Raw genomic sequence first — 20,435 nt, forward strand, 5'->3', positions numbered from 1 at the left:
TCTTCATGCAAACTTGATGTGCATTGAAGAAATTATAATGGCCTATGTGCGCCAACGTGCCACCATTGAATCTACTGAACATTTTGCAGTGGTGCGTTTTGCTTTTAGTGTTAAGCAGTACAATGTGCTGAGTTAGCATAGCATATTACGTGGAGTTTTACGTGGATATGGACTATGCAATACATTTACATGTTGCACTGTTTGTTCTCATGAATTGACCAAGAATTAACATTTGCTTGAAGATAAATACTGGTGTCAGCTTGTCATCTCAAGATGATAGTAAGTGGATATGAAGTAGGATGAAATCAAGCATTTAAAACATTCAAAATCTTCAAAAATTCTCATTGTAAACTCAGATCATCAGGACAGAGCTCAACTCATCATTAATAACACAATACAAAGCTAGAGATGTTGTTGTGATGAACAACCACAGAGTTGTTTTGGATTGAGAAGGTTTACAACATGCTATTTCTCGCTTATTGCATATATCAACCAAATTAGACATAAAATTCAGAAGATATACATGTAATGCTTTGAAGGATGCATCTTTCATGTCACATGATGCGCCACCTAAAACCTTCATCATCACATGATTTCAATTTTCATCTATAATATTTCTCTTTGTAGCTATATACAAAGTTTCAACCCAATAAAAAACTTGTACTTCAGGAGATATAGGACTTTAAGGGATGCACGTTTAATGTCATGTGACTTGTCACCTTATGACTTCATCACCACATGATGTCAATTTTCATCTACACTACTTCCCTTTCTAGCTGTGTGCAAAGTCTCAACCAAATCAGACATGTACTTCAGAAGATATGGAGATTTAAAGTTTGCACCTTTAATGTTGTATCACATGACCCCCTGATGACGTAACAATGACAATTTTATTCTGATACCCTTTTTGGCCGATGACTATAAATGCTTCTAAATACAACATCAGTCAGATGGATGAGAGCCTGCATCTATCATGTTTGCAAAACGTACATATTCATGTCACGTGATTTGCATTTGAATTCAAGAATGTTTACAAACTATTAATTCATATTTTTAATCTTCGGTTTATTTGAAATCGAACAAAGACACCAAAAAACATTTCTCTTTTGTTCTCATAGTAATCCTCAGCCGAAGGTGAGAACCACGCAGTCATGAAGAACAATACCGATGAGAAGTAGAAAAACATGTATATAACCAATGGAGGATCACATGTTACTTTACCCCGATGATGTCATTATGATGTTTTTGTTTTGGGACCCTCTCTACATGGTTTGCACCAATATAAAGTCAGTCAGATCGTTAAGAGTGCCAAAGTATGGCTGTTGAAAAATGTGTACAAAACCTGTGTTGATGAGTTAAATATTCAAAATTCAACAATAAATCATCATCATGAAGTCATCATGACAAATTTGTTCCTGGACACTTTCTAGCTGGTTGGCTATGGACCCTAACACCCATTCAGTCAAATCGTGAACAGTGTGGAAGTCTGGCTGTTGAAAAACGTGTACAAACCTATAAGGAAGAATGAAATATTCAAAATTCAATGATAAATTAGATGATGATGTCATTATTACATCCTAAATTTGGCAGCATTCTTTTTTCAGGGTCTTTGTCGGCTGTAACTTTGATGACAATCAACCATCGCAAAGTTACAAAATGGTGGCGTGAAAACATGTACAAGTGTATGAGCTAAAAAATCCTTGTGCAGAAAAACTGCTCCTTTAACTTCATGTCACGTGATCTGTGTTTAAACCCCCCAAAATTTATGAAATATCACTTGATATTTTGACTCTTAGGTATATTTCAATTTGTTTTCATAGTAAAATCTTGAGCTGAGGTCGAGGACTACTTGCTCATTAAGATAGATAATAGTGTGGGGTAGAAAAAAGCACAAAACCTATGGGGAAAAACTAAATGTTCAAAATTCAACAATAAATCATGTGATAACGTCATCATGACAAATTTGTTTTTGGACCATCCTTGGATAATGTCAATCAATCATATATATAAAACTACGAAAGTCAACTAGTGGAAGAAGACGTGTACAAACCCTGAGGGGAAAGAGTCTGAAAAAGGAAAAGAAAAACATAAGGACAGAACACAGGGCTTTTTTGCCTTTTTTGTGTTCTGAAGAAAAGTGCCTTGTTGTCATATCATCAATTCTTTAAAATATCCATTACACACTTTAACCCCTCCCACAAAAAAAATGCGCTTCAGGAGACATAGTGCTTTGAAAACTGCACCTTTAATGTCAGATGACAAGTCACGTGATGTCATCATCATGTGAGGGCAACATTTATAATGTAAATCACTTCCCTTTGAAGATATCTGCAAGGTTTCCCTATCAGACGTGTTCTTCAGAAAATATAGATCTTGTAAGAGTGCACCTTTAATGTCATCTGACTTGTCTTCTGATGACATCATCGTCCCATCAGGTTTGACACCAATCAGACAGGTACTTCACAAGATCTACTGCTTCGACAAGTGCACTTTCAATGACATATAACATGGTCATCTGATGATGTCATCATCTCATGAGGTCAATTTCATCTACAACACTCCCCTTTCTAAATATCTGGCAAATTTCAACCCAATCGGACAGGACCTTTGGGAGATATGGTGTTTGAAAGGATGCACCAGTTTGAGGGTAATATTTAATTTATAAGTCCGGCAGGTTACGAGCAGTCTTTATTTAATTTTGGATAGGCCTTGGCAGCAGCAGACCAGTCTTTATTTCCACTCGGCAGTTGCTAGTAATTTTGGTCCAAAGGTTAAAACAATAGCCTTCACTAAACATGTACTTATGTCACCATTGCAGAAATAAGTGTGACCCAGACACCCTGCTGTGCTCCATTTGTTTCATTTTTACATGTAGTTGTCAACACTAATTGTCGTAGTTGTATGGTGCCCCATATAGGACACATCATTCCTTATAAGTTGAGATTTAACACACAACACAATTTGCTTGAATTAGTTCAAGCACTTTGGTCATCTCACTTCAAATAAGATTGTCACATTCCAGTGAAGAATTTAGGTAACTTAGGTAACTAAAAAACAATGACCGGTGAGTCTGATGGTCTCATTGACTTAAACAGCTCCCGGTTTAGACTTGACCTGTGTTTATATGTACATGTATTACATTCTTCAAGGCACACTGTGAGAATCAAACATGAAAGACCACAAGTAAGAAGCCAAAACATTGTTCTGTGTCTTTTATTATTGTAAAGGTTCTGGACTTTCACACATAAACTAGCCCAAACAACAATATGCTGTATTCCATATTCCATGCATCCTAAATGAATAATTATTAACTCATTTCAATTGCAAAGTGGCACTTTCTTTCAAGTTGTGTATTGATTAAGTGGGAGCACATTAACAGACGAGGTGCCATTTTATTATGCATGTGTTTCTTATTCTTCATTTTTCTGCTATCTCTTCTACGACAAATCCACAATGTTTTCTTCTTTTTCTGGAAAGATTTGTTGCCATTAATTTCTGCACATACATAATGGAACCAGTGGCTGCAACTGTCAATCAATACTACTATCCTCCACGTTAGTAGGTTGGCTATTACACTCATCTCTGCCAATGCCACAAGGACACATGTAATCTTTCTTCAAACTTGAAAAGTTACTTGTAATCTTGTCTAACAGATTCCAAGACCCTTTTCAGTGCTTGCTCTCTAACAGCCTCTGCAGCAGCCCCTGAGGCAAGTTCTGCCACAAGGCCTTTCTCAAAAAACAACTTAAGCTTGGGGTCAAAATCAAAGCCAATATGTTACACAAAATAATTGTCTCTTTGGCTGACCGTCCTAACAACAATATCACACCACTTATAATTGCATGTCCACATCTGGATTTGCACTTGGACATAATAACTGTGTGTGCATTTAAGCCAAATTACACCATTTTCATTCGTCAGAAAGCTTAAGTTTTGGCAAGCTAATTCTTCTGACAATTTTCTGCAACTGTACGGGTTCTTAATTTCTATAAGACCACTTCCACATGGATTGCATGACAAAATGCCATTCGGAGAAGCAGCTACTGTACATAAGGGCATTCCCAATTTATCCAAAGTTGTGTTTCTTTAGATGAAAAGCCTGTGTGTTTATGATGAAGTCGGTGGTGGGCATGTATTGCTTTTCAGCAATATCCTAATTTTGCTGCCCCCAAGTGAGGGCTGCTGACTGGGAACTACCACAGTAGCCCATTACCTGGACTACTTGTGAATGTCCAGATACTGAGCCATCTCTTACACATCCAATGCAGTTCCCCACGACACTAGCTGTGATTTGTCCTCTGCCCTGTTCTGCCCATAATGACAAGGAAGCTTGTTTATGAGTTTCTTTGGCCAAAACTTCCTGTTGGTGCTTACTTACGGCTAGATGTTTGATCATTTCCTCTGATAAAACAGGTTTTAAAACAGGTAAATTTGAGCCTGACCACTTGGCACATATTCCATTCCCTGAGTTGGTGAAATTTCTAAAATATCTGAAAAAAAATTCATGTATATTCCTGTCTTTAGCAAATAATAAGATATGTCTGTGTTTAGTTCCTTGTTTAAAAAAAAAACAAAAACACCACAGTAACCTTGTACGCACCAATCCAGGCCTTGAAATGAACGATGGCGGCCATATGACCCAATATCCCAACACCTGAGGCCAGCTTCACATGCTGTATTCCCTGTACTCTACACATTACATACTCACACACATACACAAAAGCTCTGCTCTGGAGTGTTCCAATACTTCAAGCAGTGACACCCCTGCTACACAAATAAATGTCTACATTCGTACAATCACATTCCAGCAGTAGGTACAGCAGATTTTACGTGTGGTATCAATTGACTTTCTCTTTCTCAGAACTTGTATGCGTGGTACATAGATAACATTGAAGTCTGTGTACGAGGCAAATGATAGTCCATAGAACTATACAGATAGCTCTATGTGATAGTCATACTATGCGTGTATGTGTTTTCTCGTGGATTGTCAAAAAGTTTTTGATAAATGGATCTGCCTTTGCCCTGTCAAAGGTCAATAAACACATTTTGTTTTTGACAGCACAGAGTTTTGACAGCTAGACAGCGTACCCAAATAAATCAATCTAGAAATATGGCACCAAAAAATTGGAATTTGTCTTCATTTCTGAAAGTGCCTCAAACCGCTATACAACCAAAATCAACCAAGGAAGAAATCTGGCAAATCATATACTTTCTTTGCTAGGTTACTATGTTCTTAAAATATAAATGTCTGAGTGATGAGATGGCACTTCTTACCTCATCTGAGGAGTCATGATATGTTGGATGTGATTCTAAATTAACCATTTTGTCCACACTGTCTTCTCTACTAAGCTGGGAGTAGCGGTAAGATGGCAAACTGAAAAATCAAAACATAATACAACAAGGGTACTAAGAAGAGTGTTAAACTTCTTTACAAGTTGAATTTCCTACCTGCATGTTCCTACATGTACAAGTAAGTATACATATCTGGATATTTTACTCGACTGATATAATGAATGGAATAATAATAACTTATTCATTTATAAAGCGCAAATTTCATATAGATATGTTCAAATGTGCTTTGCAATGAAGATATTAAGCATGGAACAATGAATACAATGAAACGGGGTTGAGCCGATGGCATACAAGAGCACCTCAGGCAGCCACCATATGACCCTTACATTAGTTAAGATGAGACAAGAAAAAGCAGTTACAGTTTCAGAGGTAGGAGGAAAACCCTAGAGGAATAGTCTGGGTAAAACCCATAGAGTCAGGTAGGGACTGAAAACCCAATCCACATGTGGACCGGGCCGGGAATCGAACCCAGACCACAGAGGTGGAAGGCGAGGAAAGAACTACCTTGCCAATCTGACTCCTGTCTTTATAACACTACCACATATGTGACCTGGTACATTGCAATCAGAAATTAGTCACTGACGTTGTTTTACATAATGGCCGAGTAAAGAGGTTATGTGGGTAAATGATGAAAAAATTGATGTGGTGGTTTCTGTATATTTTGGAAGTGTATGTATGAGAGGTTACCATCAACTAACTTGTAATGCGTTCCTTTTGCAAGCTCATGAAATTTTTTTCTGCCCATGTGCATATCTCAATAAGTCAATTTGCGACTTATTTCTGATTTTGATATACCGGGTCACAACTTGAATAAATTTATAACACACCATACATGAATAAATTTGAAAATATACCATACATTAATAAATTTGAAAATCAAAATTAAAATAAGCTCAGAAAAGAATTACACACTCTTCTATCTCCTCAGAAAATTTTTTTTCAGTAACTTTTAAATTCTTCTTCTATTGACAAATGATAGAAACCTCATTTACCTTGGCTTGGTGCAAGGGAGTTTGCCATGTCTGTACAGCAGGAAAAGAAGTATCCCAGAGAAGAAAGTAACTGCCAGTAGAATCATGACAATGGTTGCTGTCCTCACCTCATGACCATCTTGCTGTTATGTAAATGAGTTCAAAATATCTTCTTACAGATATGGTACAGATTATTTGCAGGAGATCTGCAGTTACATACATGTCATGTCGACATGCTAAGTTATAAATTTAGAATCTTTCAATCAAGAATCTTTCACATGCGCAAGTAAGAACAATACATCTGTTTTAGTTGAGGAGATAAAGCTCAGAGAACCTGGTAATTTTGTGACAACAATTGCTTGTAGTTTGATATCTGACGCCGTTATTATATCACAAATCTATATGCATTTGCCATCAACTTTTCATGCTTATTATTTGAAAGATACTGCTTAATAATTTAATTTTTTGGGGGGGTGGCATTTCGAGTTTGCAGATACATGTAGATGGTAACTCCAAAGGGAAAAGCCGTGCAACTTGGAAAGAACAAAAAAAACCCAAATTTATCAACATGTGATGTGCAAAGTACGAAGCCTTTACTTGGCTGTTTGCTGGAGTTATATATGAACAAATGAAGCCCTTTTCCAGCTTAAATCAATCATAATATGATGCCCAATGATGTCATCATACCATTAAACTTAACAAAGTTACAAATATCTAGGGATTAAGGGTTGTTTGTGAAAAGTTGCAAAGTGTTATCTTGTACCATCTTTTTACCAAGTTTTACACTGTACTATCTTGAAGAAAGTCACAGAGAATTCTGGTTTGGGGGAAAATGCAAGGTTTTGTGTTTGATGTAATAAACAAGAAGTGATTAGATGGGGCAAGTGTAATTTAATGACAATGTAAATAAAAGAATACTAATAACATATAGAAAAACACAAACGACACTAAAAATAGGAGAACAAATGCAGAAAAATTGTAAAGTGTCACATCCTTACCGTTAATGTTCGACAGAAAATTGATCAAGAAAAACCCAGTCTTATGTAAACCTCTTTAGTTGAAAATCAAAGTTTCATGAAATAATATTTCACAAGAAATTCCACTAAGCTTCTACATTAAAGCACTTTAATGTCAGAAAATCCAACTTGTGTCATTGTTTATTGAAGGAGTTGAAATGGTGTAGCAGAATTATCCCTGATAACTGCCTGGGTCAGTCTCAACCAGCATCTGTGAGTGGTCTAGCCATTAGAGCCCAAAATGCAGATCCATTTTGGTGGAAGTCTACACCCTCACACGCTCTCTCACCATCCACAGGGCTAATAGGCAGAGGGACAAATGGGGAGAGAATGGGGGAAAGCTGGACACAAGTTTCCGCCTACCCTTGGTCTTAATGGTTTATTTGCCTACAGATGTACATCAGTGCCTTACCTACGTAAGTGATACAGAAATCAATGGGTAATTACAACTCACATAAGTATCTGGCTCCCTTTCAGCAACTACCTGTACTTGAATGGTGCCTACAATAGACTTCACAGAGTGCGAACAATGGGTAAAATGATGGATGGCACCAAGTTCAGTGGGCATTACGCAGAATCCACTCACACTGCCTGTATTTGTTTACACGTGCTCCCAAACTACGTTCACCCTTTTGTTCTTTGGTTCTTTTCTTTTCAAATGTTGCAACTGCATTGTTTTGAATCTACATGGGCCATATTAAATAAATTGACCATTTTTCTCACAATCGGAAAACAGCTTTATGGAATTTTTGGCCTGAAATTCTTCAACTGTGCGTAAATTCCCTATAGAGAGGGGTGAATTTGCCCATAGTTTTTTAATTTGGGCACCATGCAGAATACTCATGTAGTTTTGAACGGGATCTGGTGGTCTAAGCATTTATATGCCTGTTGTGCGTACGCGCCTGGTACGGCATGCAGTTTAATAACACGCGAGAATGGTCAGTGCAACCTCATTCCCCAATATGTGTGTCCAGTGGTGCCCAATTACCAACTTGAACAATCTGCAAGCCCTTTTGTGCACAACATATGGGGCTTGCTACAAAAATTGGATGGAGCACTCTGATTGGCTAAGAATCCAAATTATATGAATACTTATATACAGGGGCAGTTTGATTGATGTATAAAAAGGTCAGTTGAATATTTATTAGCAACAACCACAATCTCATACATTGAGGAGGGTGTTTACACTATTTTGAAAAAGATGATATAACATAAAAGCATTAGTATTTTAACCAAAATGGATGGTTAATAGATTTGGTTTGGCTTGATTTGGAATAGTTATGCATACTTTGTCTTTAAACATTGTATTAAAATGGATATTAATGCAAGATATGAAAGAAACTGGCACTAATCAAATACAGCCATCCCTATATATAAAATGGATGAGTCTGTTATGTAGCATGAGTTACTGTTAGCGCCCTCCATGGATACAGTACAGTTGTTGCAACATGAATATTCATCCAGAATCAGGTTGATCACGTTGTCAGGTGGGCACATTGGGGTGGTGGGCTGATGTGCATTGGAACTCAGTAATGAACAGCCTATGACCAAGCATCGTATCAAGGCCGAATCGTGGGCAATGGTAAACAGGCTCAGCACTAATTGTAATACGATGCAGCATGCTGGCTCATATCAGTTGTTCTGGACAATGAACATGACTGACTGAAAACTTGATTTCAAGTCTAATTCCCTGACACAAAACTGACTACATGAGCAATAACGGTAGCTCTCGCACTTCCGGAAGCTCTTCTGTCTCATGCGCATACGCGTGTATGTGCTATCAGCAGAATGAGATGTCTAAAGTGAGTGTGATATGCAGATATACTGCCCTGTCATGTGATCATTCTGGGCCAAGGAAGAGACAATATCCAAGAGAGAGAGTATCCAAGAGTGACTTTCAAGCATAAATTATAAATTGTCTCTTAACTCCAAATAAAAGAGCATGGATAACAAAGAATTCACCAGTGTTTCATTTTTTATGCCGTTTGGGCTTAGGATAATACCATCAAAGTGCAAGGGAGAGAAAATAGAAATGCGTCATGTTAAAGACCCTGCTATGTTAGGGTCCAGTTCATGCCTTCAAAATTCCAACGATCTTGTATTTAAAAACAATTTAAAGCTGGATAAAAATCCATGTAAATATAGGTTGACAACATCTTTAACTAACTCACTGTATGTCCGCACATGCACCATGGAGTCAACCAATAAATACACATTGAATTGATGATGCAAGTACTGGTCAATTGAGTTTTATGCCTCCACTAACCAGCTTCCAGTGATTGCCAGTTCAACTGTTATATCACGCTTTTGCATTTTACAAATGCTCTCAGCACCCATGTTGAATGCATAAAGAAGCTTTGCCAGTATTCTAGGTCTCAGAAACTGTGCACACAATGACGCACAATACCATGTTAAAAATGCATAGAATCAACCTTTCAGTTCTTACTCATACAGTTTCTAACTTCCATATGAACTCATCACACTCTGATATCCTTCACCAGTGACTTGATGTTAGGTTTGGTAAAATTCTACACAATTGAAACATTATATTCTTAACCATGTTCACTGTAAGTCTTCCCCCAACTTATAACTATTTACATTTGAGGTGCAAGATATGGACAGGCAAAGCTTTGGCAACAAATGGTGTCTTTTTTACATACATGTTGGCAAAGGGGACTTTTAGGGAGTACAGATCTTATTGGTATGGAAAGAATAGGGACACAATGTAATTGAAGAGTAATGGGGACCACTTCTTAGGGTCAAACTAGGACAGTGCATACCATAATGATGCCAGGGGTCAGCATTCAGTGGATTCAGTTAACATACACACAACCTAAATGAGTGACAGAAACAAATGTCAATCAGAGGACTTTATATCTAAGGGTTCTTTCTGAGAGTTTAAAAGTTGTATTGAATTTTCCTTGTTCTCACCTGTTCCACAGACAAATTTGATTCAAGACCATTTGTACACTGCTGCTGTAGATTATCCATACTTCTGACTGGCTGAAAACCTTTTACGCACTTATCTCCAGGAATTTTACGATATCTAAAGAGAACCATATTGAAATGCATATGTCATGTGTTTAATAATATTTGTTTTCGTGCAACAAATCAATACATGAGACCACCTTGTGCACATCTTGGATGCCTCATGGTGCATGCTTTGCATGATTTCAATTTGTTTTGAAGATATAAGAAGCAGAAGGTATGTAATGCAAATATGCATGTAGAAAATTAGCCAAGGTTGGATACCAGTCTTCATTTTACATTACAACTGGCGTCCGGTATATCAATCCTTCCATACAATAATTTTGGCAACAATTTAATTTCACATTTTTCTCAGATGGATGAAGATGGAATTTAATACACATGTTCCTTTGTCCGAAATTACTCAATAGCTTGGTTTAGAATGTACATGTACATATATCCTTGGGTGACGTAAAATGTGTCAATTCTATGCTTTTGTCGTAAATATCTAAACAAGCTTTTCGAGTCAAGACTTAACATGCACAACTTAGGCTGGCTCCCTCTGGCATCAAAGATTGCTCAAAAATAATCTTTCTCTGGAAAACTTTTGGTCTGGGAACCAGACAAGCAGTTGCTATGCATTTCAAACATCATTCCCAGTGGCTACTTATTCCAGCTCGGCTTCCATTATGTGTGGGCATAGGCACTGCTTGGCACTCCCTGAGGACAAGGTATGTTATTTCACCACCTGGGTGCATTTATAGTCTTCACACATGTAAAGTTTTCACACATACAACCACACTGCAGAAATCTTGATACATTTAATTTTTCTTAACCTAGCTAAGGAGTAATTCCGCATATAAGGAACGTGTAGACAAACTGTCAGCTACTCCTTCTGGTAAAAGTGAGAAAAAAAATTGTTGCCAACAAAGCAGAATGAACTGATACCCTGAAGAGTAGTCGCAATGTAGTAAAGATGTTATCTAATCCATGCTAATTAATACATATGTACAAATTGCACAAATCTGTACACTGTACTGGTCTGATAATGTTTTATGATGGAGGTTAGCAGGTGTTTGGGTGTTTTTCCTTGCATTTTGTCCAACTGACACTTGGAATGACTCATTAAAAATTTGAAGGTTGATCTTACCCCCACGTACTGATCTTCTCTTTGACACCATTAATGCAGACATCCAGCTGAGAGGGGTTAACATCAGCACTCACCTCACATTCTTCACTTTCACCTTTGCGACTAAAACCAAAGTCACTGAGGAAAGGAGGAAAAAGTGAGACTAAGGAAATTGTAGAAAGAGGTGGTGTTTAAGTTTCATAAGTTAAAGGCAGAGTTATATGTGTATGTTCCAGGTAATTTATGGGATAAAGGCTAAAGAAAAGTAAAGTATTAAATACTGTCAGGAAACTAAAGGTGCCTCAACCAGGTCCAGAGATCATGCAACAATTTCACTTACAAAATGAATTTGAATGGTCAGAAGCCATCCATGAATACCTACACACTCACATTTCTTGCCTTCCTTTCAAAGAACTCACTACTCTTGAGCCAAAGTGCCTGAAAGTGCAGTTTTTTTGTTCCGAATTATTTACAATGGTTTCAACTTTCCTTCACATTGTTTATGCGTTACTAAGCTGCTGTGTTTTCAAGGTGGGTCAGTTACTTGAGCATATCTGAGTAAGCACAAGAAGCTACAAGTGTCAAATTGAATATGCAAGCTAGTACTGTAAGTCCAGGGGAAGGATTCAAATGCACTGATTCTGCATTATGCAATACCTGAATCAATTCTTGCAATATGATGGATGGATCAGTGACCACATGTCACTGGATCTATCCCTCTCCTTTCTTCCAAACTTCGTTACAGCCCCCCTTGCTACATCTTCCCCTTTCCCCCAGTTTTCTTTCACCCCTGCTACATGTAGTTTGGCGACACTGTTTTGTATCACTTTGTTTTATCCTTGGCAACACTGAATTTTTAGTTTTGGGGGCTTTTTTATCCACTGTCGTGCTTTCTTCTTGGTATTTGGTAATATTCCATTTCTATACTGGTCAGTTTGCATCCTATTTTGATATATTTTTAAAGTTGGTTTAATTTCTATCTAGATTTTAAATGTTTGTTTTGCTCTGTCAATTGCTGAACAAAGTATTCTTAATGTTATTTGGCAGAACATGCTTCCAAGTTGACAAACCAAAGTGACCTCATAATGACACAATTACACAATTTATTTCACGATTTTGAACTTTCTGTTTCTTCTGCGAACAATTTTCTGCATTATTTTGGGCAATATCACACTGGACTTTGGCATTTGAGAAAATGTGCCCTTTTCTTTTTATAGACCTTTCTCTTAACAATGAACACCATTTTGTTTGGATTGCCAAAGTTTGTAGTAATTTCAGCCTTGATTGGCAACATCGTTTGACTGAACCTGCACATTTTGCTTTGCAAGTGTTCACATGGGAGGCATTTTCTGATAATATCTAGAACAATCATACATTATTTAGTAGTTTAAACTACTTTTAATAATTTCTGAATTATTTTGTTGGTTTTGTACTTTCGTACTCAGGGATAGCCATATAACCAATGGTTGAAAAACTGCACTTGTGATGTAGACAAGAGAAAGGTCTTGATGATTTCACGAGACAAAAAAGACAGGGCTGTATCTTGGGGAAAGGTTTAACATTACGGTGGTATGGTCATGTGTTATGTGACATCAGCCAATGGTCCCCTCCTCACAGGCCAAGATCTGAGAAATTACATTACTGACTTTGATTACTTTGAATGTAACTATGTTGGAAGGTATAGAAAAATGTTACAGATAAAAATTGTAGTAAGATTCTTCTAACTGGTTGATGTGGCACGCTATATTACTTTTGATATGCACTCTTAAAAAGCCAAATCTGGAGAACTACACAAAGAAATATATCGACTAGCATGCACTATGCTCATGGGCAGCAACTGGGAGCATGCAAGGTATTGCATTACTGTGTGCATGACGGTGCCAAATTCTCACTACATATTCCACCAATATTGTGCTTGTGTATATCTAAACCAATATTCAAACCAATTGTCCAACAGCCACAACCTTACATTTTATATGAAGCCAATAAAGTTGCAACTGGCCATGCAAAATGAATTTGATTGGATGCTGATCATTGGACTGGTACTAGGCAAGTTTGGCAAATCCGGCAAGCTTCCTGGGATATGCAGCACGTCCAGCAACTATTCTATTATTTTGGTGTGGTTGCCTTTTGTTGGACCACAGTTGCAGTGTGTATGCGTTGTAGGGAAATTTGCCTGCTCTTCACGTTGTTTGCAATTCTTGAATAACAAAATGATGTTATCTGTTACAAAAAGATTGATGGAAAAAATTGCCCCTCTGCCCATGAGGGTGTCTAATTTGCATGGTAATTTACAGAGAAAATGTGTGTCATCCTGGGAAAGAACACTGATTGTAAACCAAGTCTCTACTTCGAATATACATGTATGTGACCTGTCACTACAAAATGAGCTGAAAGTCAGAATTTTCAAAAACTGACATACTGGTGTTTTTTAATTCAGCAGAAAAAGAGCTTTCAAGTGGTATGTACATGGAACTCTTGGAGTAGAAGTGTAAGGTGACGATGTGACATTATTCTGGCAGCTTTGCGTCTTTGTTTCTGACATTGGTTCAACATTTCTGACCATGCAGGAATAATGCTGTAATCAAAATTGCTGAGAAAATGACTTTTTGAAATATATGATCCTACATTTGGAATTACACAGAAAATGGGTTAGTCTTTCCAAATGTTTCAAACCGTCGAAAACCGAATTCCACTTCAAAATGACTTTGAACCCTCAAAATATGTAAGAGCGGGATGTGACTTTACACTCATTTTGTCGTGACAAGTCACATATGCCAACACCCCTTATTTGCCAGAAATCTAATTTGATCTTGTATCCTGGAAACTAGGGAACTCCCACTGAACATGCTGTGTTTTTTTCTGTTCTCATATATCTGTCCTTTTGTTGAGCATTTTCCAAACACATCTGCATTTGGTCAGTGAAAAGTGGTCAGAAAGTGTCACATGTCTGGCTGTAAATGTCCTTGGAATTCTAACTTTGAAATAAACTTTGGCGAAACAGTTTAGAAAGCTTTATGCTGAAATCCAAGTTCCTGATGGAGTTTGGGGAGTAGATTCGTTGATTTTATTAAGGCATTTTATACCTTGAAATACAATGGCACACTCATCACAAGCCCTTCCATTTTTCAGTGTGCATTCCTGGTACATGTACCAGTGAGTAAATGTATACATCCGAACCCAAACAAAACTTATATTTGGCCATAAGTTTCAAAACAGTGTCCGAACTGAACCTAAACCGAAACTTCATTTTTGTTTTTGTCTTTATTTTTTATCTTTAATTTGTTACAAGTCTTAGAGAGTAACTGGCATGCTGCATCTATGCCACTACTTACCACTCATAATCATCCTTGGTACAGAGACAAGGATCAGACACTTTGGCTTTGGGCCGGTGTACATAGTTCAGGTGACACAGAGAATCAGGCTTTACTCTTTCAAATGTTTCATTTAATCCAAGTAGACAACCTTTGTTATTGTTCGACAGATGAGGAACCCATTCAACAAAATCAGCTTCTGTACCTACAGGAAGAGAAAAAATGGGAACCCTCAAAATCAAATTATACAAATATTGTTGCATTCTCTAAATATCAGGCTGGTGGTAGCATGACAAGTATTCATGAGGAAATGGATATTCAGGGTGAACAAATTATTACTTAAGTGGGAGACAAGGACTAGGGTGACAGTCACACTGCACCTGTTGAAATGTTCTCAACTTCATTCCTTTCATTGCTTCATGTCTTATGAACAATGACACAGTGACTAAGCTTAACAATTAAACATGAAGTGGCAAGGTTATCACTTTCTATGGCAGACCAGTGTTGTAGGTCTCTAGACCTGGTCTCGGTTTCGAGACCGTCTTCAGACCTTTTTTTGCAGTCTCGGTCTCGGCCTGTCAAAGTCTCGGTCTTGGGAGGGCCGGTCTCGGTCTCAAAAGCACCAGTCTCGGTCTCAGATGCCATAGTCTCGGGTCTCCCCCTTGAGATCAGTTGAGACCATAACAAAACTAGCATCTAGCTACCACACATGCACGCGGTTGCAAAACACAAAATTACCTCCGCTCAAGTCAAATCTTCAACTCTTCAACCACTGATATAAATACGACTCAGTAATGTTAAGATTTTTGCAATAAACAATGAAATCGATGCTGGAATGAAGAGTAGTCAATGCAGCATGATGTAACCTCGTCCCAAGTTGTTACTTTATTTCCAATCCAGAGTAGCCATGCTGCTTGACACCATGGAGATGAGGTTGTGAGTAGCAGAATGCGCACACAAACTGGTTCCCGTTCCCTATGTAGTCACCTGCTGAACGTAGGACCGGGACGAGAACCAGTATGTGTGTGTGTGCACGCTAAGAATTATATGAATGTGTGAAAGTGTTTTCATTCCATCTTGTAAGTGGTACATCTTTTTTGGATATTTGTTTTTCAGTATTTTGCTTAAAAAAAAGTATAAGGACATTTGTTTTAATGTTCAAATCACATCATTTGGGAACACTCGGGTTGAAAATGACCAGACCAGGGTAAAAGTAAAGCAGTATCACTGATAAAAGAACTGAGACATTCCTTAACAAATATTTGACCTATTTCTGTGTGTGAGGTTATGCTAATGTTTTCATTTTATTTCTTTTGTACTTAATTGTACTGCCATATGTTTGTCCCTATTTGTACCTTTAGGTAAAAACTAAGCATTGGTTTATGCTTGGTCTCGGTCTCGGATGTCTTGGTCTTGGTATCGACCTGCAAAAGTCTCGGTCTCAAAGTCCTGGTCTTGGTCTTGAAGGACTAGGTCTTGGTCTCGGTCTCATATGCCTTGGTCTCGGACATCAAGGTTTTGGATACAACACTGGTTAGGACCATGGGCTCTTCTTGAATGGAAAAGGCACAAGAGTATCACTACTCATAACAATCAGGCTGTGGCAAGTGCAGTCTGCTAAAGTGGCGGAAACACAGCTGGATGGGGCCAGGGGTGTGAGTACAGTGAGCCACACGACTGTTAGAACTAGAATGTGATGATGTGTACAGTGACTAGGTCACGTTCAGACACTGCATCACTGGCTAAAGTGTAGACAGGAAGGACCAGAGCTACTTAGCAGGTGTGCAACACAAATGTCTCTCTCTCAGGCCACAATTGATTCCTAGCAGTGATGGGCAGCTATGAGGCTACAACTACTAGCACATACCAGACCACACTACGTTCAAGCTTGGCTAACTGGATATCGAAATAGCTCATCACACACTCCACGATACTAAACAATATCCACGAATGATGATGAACAGTACTTCACTTATAACCATCTTGCCTGGGAGAGCTTTTCATAGTGCATCATGCTTGGGATTTTGAGTCCCATCAAATGCCTATTTGCTTTATGATCTCGTGCAAATGGGGTTATTTGTGAAACCATCGCACACAGTATATGAACTGCACATCAACTGGTCCACCACACTGCGGCTGGTTTCTCGTCACAGAACAAGACTTCAGTTCGCTGCACAGAGCTGAAATTCTGCCCCATTTATAGAATTCTCAGAGCTTGGACACTGATGAAATATGAACAGTATTGAAGAACTCAACCAGTGGGCATATTCCATTTCAAAGGGGTCAATGACTTTCTGTAAGGTCATTTGCAAGAAACAATTGGTCATGTGTAAAAAGTAGAAGAGCAGAATAACAAATGATATGTACAAGAGTGTAGAGTCAGCTGCCAAAAGTGCTTACATAATTATCTTGAAGAATGACTGACTGTAAACGGCTACAATTTACAATGCAGGGAGCCTTACAACACCCAGCTATGTAGCCATGTGGAGGTTAAATCTGTATCATGCTAAATTAAGCATTAATTAAATAACTAAATTATCTACAATGAAGTCTTGTTTACTGACAGGCAAGAATATTAAAAATGAGACAGTTTTTCAACACTTGCATCTGTGTTTAACAAACTAGTCAGAGATGTGAGATGATAAAGCAATGCAAGTTGTTAGAATTGTATACTTACATTCATTTTTAAGTACGGCACTGAAGTCAATGGTAACAATCCTCCATCTTCTGTCTTCCACTCCAAATCCCCAAATGCTCACATTTAGAGAGTTTGTGCTAGGCTCTGGTAATAGTCCTGTGATGCTGAATGGTTCTTTAATAAATTGATATTCATTCCAACAGTGACCTTCGTCATATGAGAACCTGTCCAAATATGTAAAATCAAACAATGACATTAAATATATGTAAAAATGACCATATGGTTTATTTGAGGACTTGGAGTTGGATTCAAATTTCTGATGGACTCTTCAGATTTGGGCTGGGACCCGAACTGGTAGGACTTGGACTCAGAAGTCGTGGACTAAACAACACTGACCAAAAAACAACAAAAATCAATACCCCATTCAATACAATATAGGCAATGTTCTTGCAATGCAAAGTATGGAACTGATGAGTATTTTGTTATTCAACACACGTCTATTTCTAATAAGTGACTGAACAGTGTTCTTACTTTATGATATTAGTAACATCCTGTTCTGCAGATATGGCCAGCAAAAGACCTCCATTATTTGTTAAAGTGTAGTGATGGGGACCAGCTAAGGCTTTAGTCCAGTTGTAACCACCATCATTGGAAACAAAAACATCCGGAGGATGTGTTTCCAAGGCATCAGCAACATTTCCTATAAAAAAAGGAGTCATTGTAACCATTGTAAGTGCAAAAACGTGTCAACATTATTTCAAGTAAGCTAGAGTACAGCATACATAAGTTGCACCTCACACCTGTGAAAAATTTCCCCAACTGCAAAATGATTCCATCTTATACATACCAGTTTCAGTTTTATTGTAACATGATTAAGAAGCCAGCAATTGTTAGGTTAAAATTAAAAATTTAACCTCTTTACCAGTCTCACTGAATGTGTCCTTTGCAATTTGACTTATGATAATTAAATGATACCTAATTTACATCTAAAACATATTACATGTACATGGCCAGATGTAATACTGGCCAGATGTAAAAGTACAACTGGGCACAACCCTATGTCACAGCATTCCTCTATGATAAGCAATTCTTTTCCTGCTTACCACAACATAAAAATCAACTTTCACTTGCAACTGTGCAAAAATTACTTTACAAGGTCAAACTGTTCAGAATCCCTAGACAGTATATTCAAAAACCATATCAACAAACTGAATGCAAGCACTTAAGAACAGCAATGCAAGGTATAAAGCTCTCATATCAAACGTTTCATATCAGTCAGTGTATACAGATGCATACATCACCCCTGCTAAGGAAATCCTCTTTCATGAACTAACACGGCAATTTCTCCAAAATAAAAGAATAAAAGAATACACCTTCAGACCTCTGAACAAAGTACTCTAGAAAGAGATACACACACTCTCAGTGATGGAGGATGTATAATACCCCCTGCATTGTCCAAAACAAACAAAGGTATTCTCTAAGTTTGATCTTAAGTCAAGATACCTTCACTATGAGCTGAGTGAGGGAAGCAGCTTTCTCACTACAATGAATACACTATTTGGAATGCCTTGACCAAGACTAGGGTGGTTGCAAAGTCGGAGTTCCTTGCTGTCCTTTTTCTTGGACACAGCCAGTCTTCTGCACCACTTGGGAGGTTGGTTAACTTTAGCAAGGATGTCTTGTTCCACCAGCCACTGGAATTACTTTTGCTAAACACTACTTTGGGTGTCACACCGTCCATCTGTGTCACTAATGTTACTACCCCTGGTAGCTTTCCAGGTTTCTCACAGTCAAAGACATCTTCGTAGACCCTTAAGATCTCTTCTTCCACTGTATGGATGCTCTGGAAGTTGTCGCAGTGGACCGTGATCAGTTTCATTTGCTCTGCAGCTTTTCTGCTGAGAAGTGGGGTGAGCCTTCCTTCTTGTACCACAATGAAATTCACATGATATTTCTTGTTGGTCTTCATGTTCCGAAGTAAAATTTTGGCTCTTCCTTCTGCTTGCACCTTTGATCCACTGTACATCTTCTACTGGATCTGTTCATCATGTATGACTTCCTGAGGTGCTTTGGAATCACTTTCACGCTGGCTCCAAAGTCTGGAACTTGACTACTATTGGGCCCACTTACATCTCTGCAAATAAGCCTGTAGGGGTGCTAGTCCCTGTTGCATAAACTTTGATGCAGCTAACAGATTCTGTTTCTAAGTCTGTGTGGATGTCGGATGACTCCTCATCTTTGTGTAAACCCTTCTTCTGTCTACAGTCTTTTCTCTGTTGGAAGCAGCATGAGAAGTGGTTCTATTTTCTGCACTTTTTGCATTCTTTTCCATACGCCTAACAGGGCCTCTGCTCTTTCGGGCGCCCTGCTCTTCACCTTTCTTTTTTGTCTATTTTGCCAATTTCATTAATGTTTGGATCATCTCCCATTGCATGTAGCTGAGTCACAGTCATCTCTGCTGATCGACAAATGTCTATGGCATCTGTTAACTTCAACTTCCTCTTATGCAAGAGGGTTTTCTTTGTGGCTTGATCAGATATCCCAAGGATGATGCGATCTCTGATTAGGCTTTCTCATAGGAAGTCACATAAATTACAAGTTTTCTCCAATCACTTCAGTTCAGCAAACACAAGCATCAATGTTTTCATTTGTTTTCTAGTCTCGCTTGTTGAAGACAAATTTTTCTTATGATTCGTCGGTTTCGCCAATGATGACTGTTGACATTTTTTTGTGATCAGACCAACATCAAACTCATCTTCATTACTTTCAAAGGACAGAGTGTTGAAGATTCTCAGTCCCTCTGGTCCAACTGTGTCGAAGAATACTGCTGCTCTCTGTTACTGTTTGCCCTTCTTATTGAGCTCTGTGATCACTTCATAGTTCTCATACACCTGCTTGAAAGTCTTCCACTCATCTAGGTCAAGGGGAAGGGGGGCTGTCCCTGTGCCATTGCTACACATGAGGTACACACTAATACTTTATCAATCTTGGTTCAGACAATTTCAATCCTAACAAAAAATGCAAACGTTGATTAACTGCTCAGTGGTA

General features: G+C 38.2%; 1 protein-coding gene across 1 annotated transcript in view; it reads right to left on the reverse strand.

The window, feature by feature from the left end:
• Positions 1-20,435, reverse strand: part of sort1 (sortilin 1) — a 79,526-nt gene that overhangs the window by 6,466 nt on the left and 52,625 nt on the right. The window contains exons 14-20 of the mRNA XM_022243608.2: positions 17,919-18,087; positions 17,427-17,611; positions 14,771-14,954; positions 11,457-11,573; positions 10,271-10,385; positions 6,345-6,466; positions 5,275-5,374 (exon numbers count right to left, since the gene is read on the reverse strand). Of these exons, the coding sequence (XP_022099300.2) occupies positions 5,275-5,374; positions 6,345-6,466; positions 10,271-10,385; positions 11,457-11,573; positions 14,771-14,954; positions 17,427-17,611; positions 17,919-18,087 (992 nt within the window). The remainder of the gene's footprint in view (positions 1-5,274; positions 5,375-6,344; positions 6,467-10,270; positions 10,386-11,456; positions 11,574-14,770; positions 14,955-17,426; positions 17,612-17,918; positions 18,088-20,435) is intronic.

Source organism: Acanthaster planci, linkage group LG04, assembly GCF_054643075.1.
Source record: "Acanthaster planci isolate LZ-2023a linkage group LG04, COTS_SCS, whole genome shotgun sequence".
NCBI classification, from domain to species: domain Eukaryota; kingdom Metazoa; phylum Echinodermata; class Asteroidea; order Valvatida; family Acanthasteridae; genus Acanthaster; species Acanthaster planci.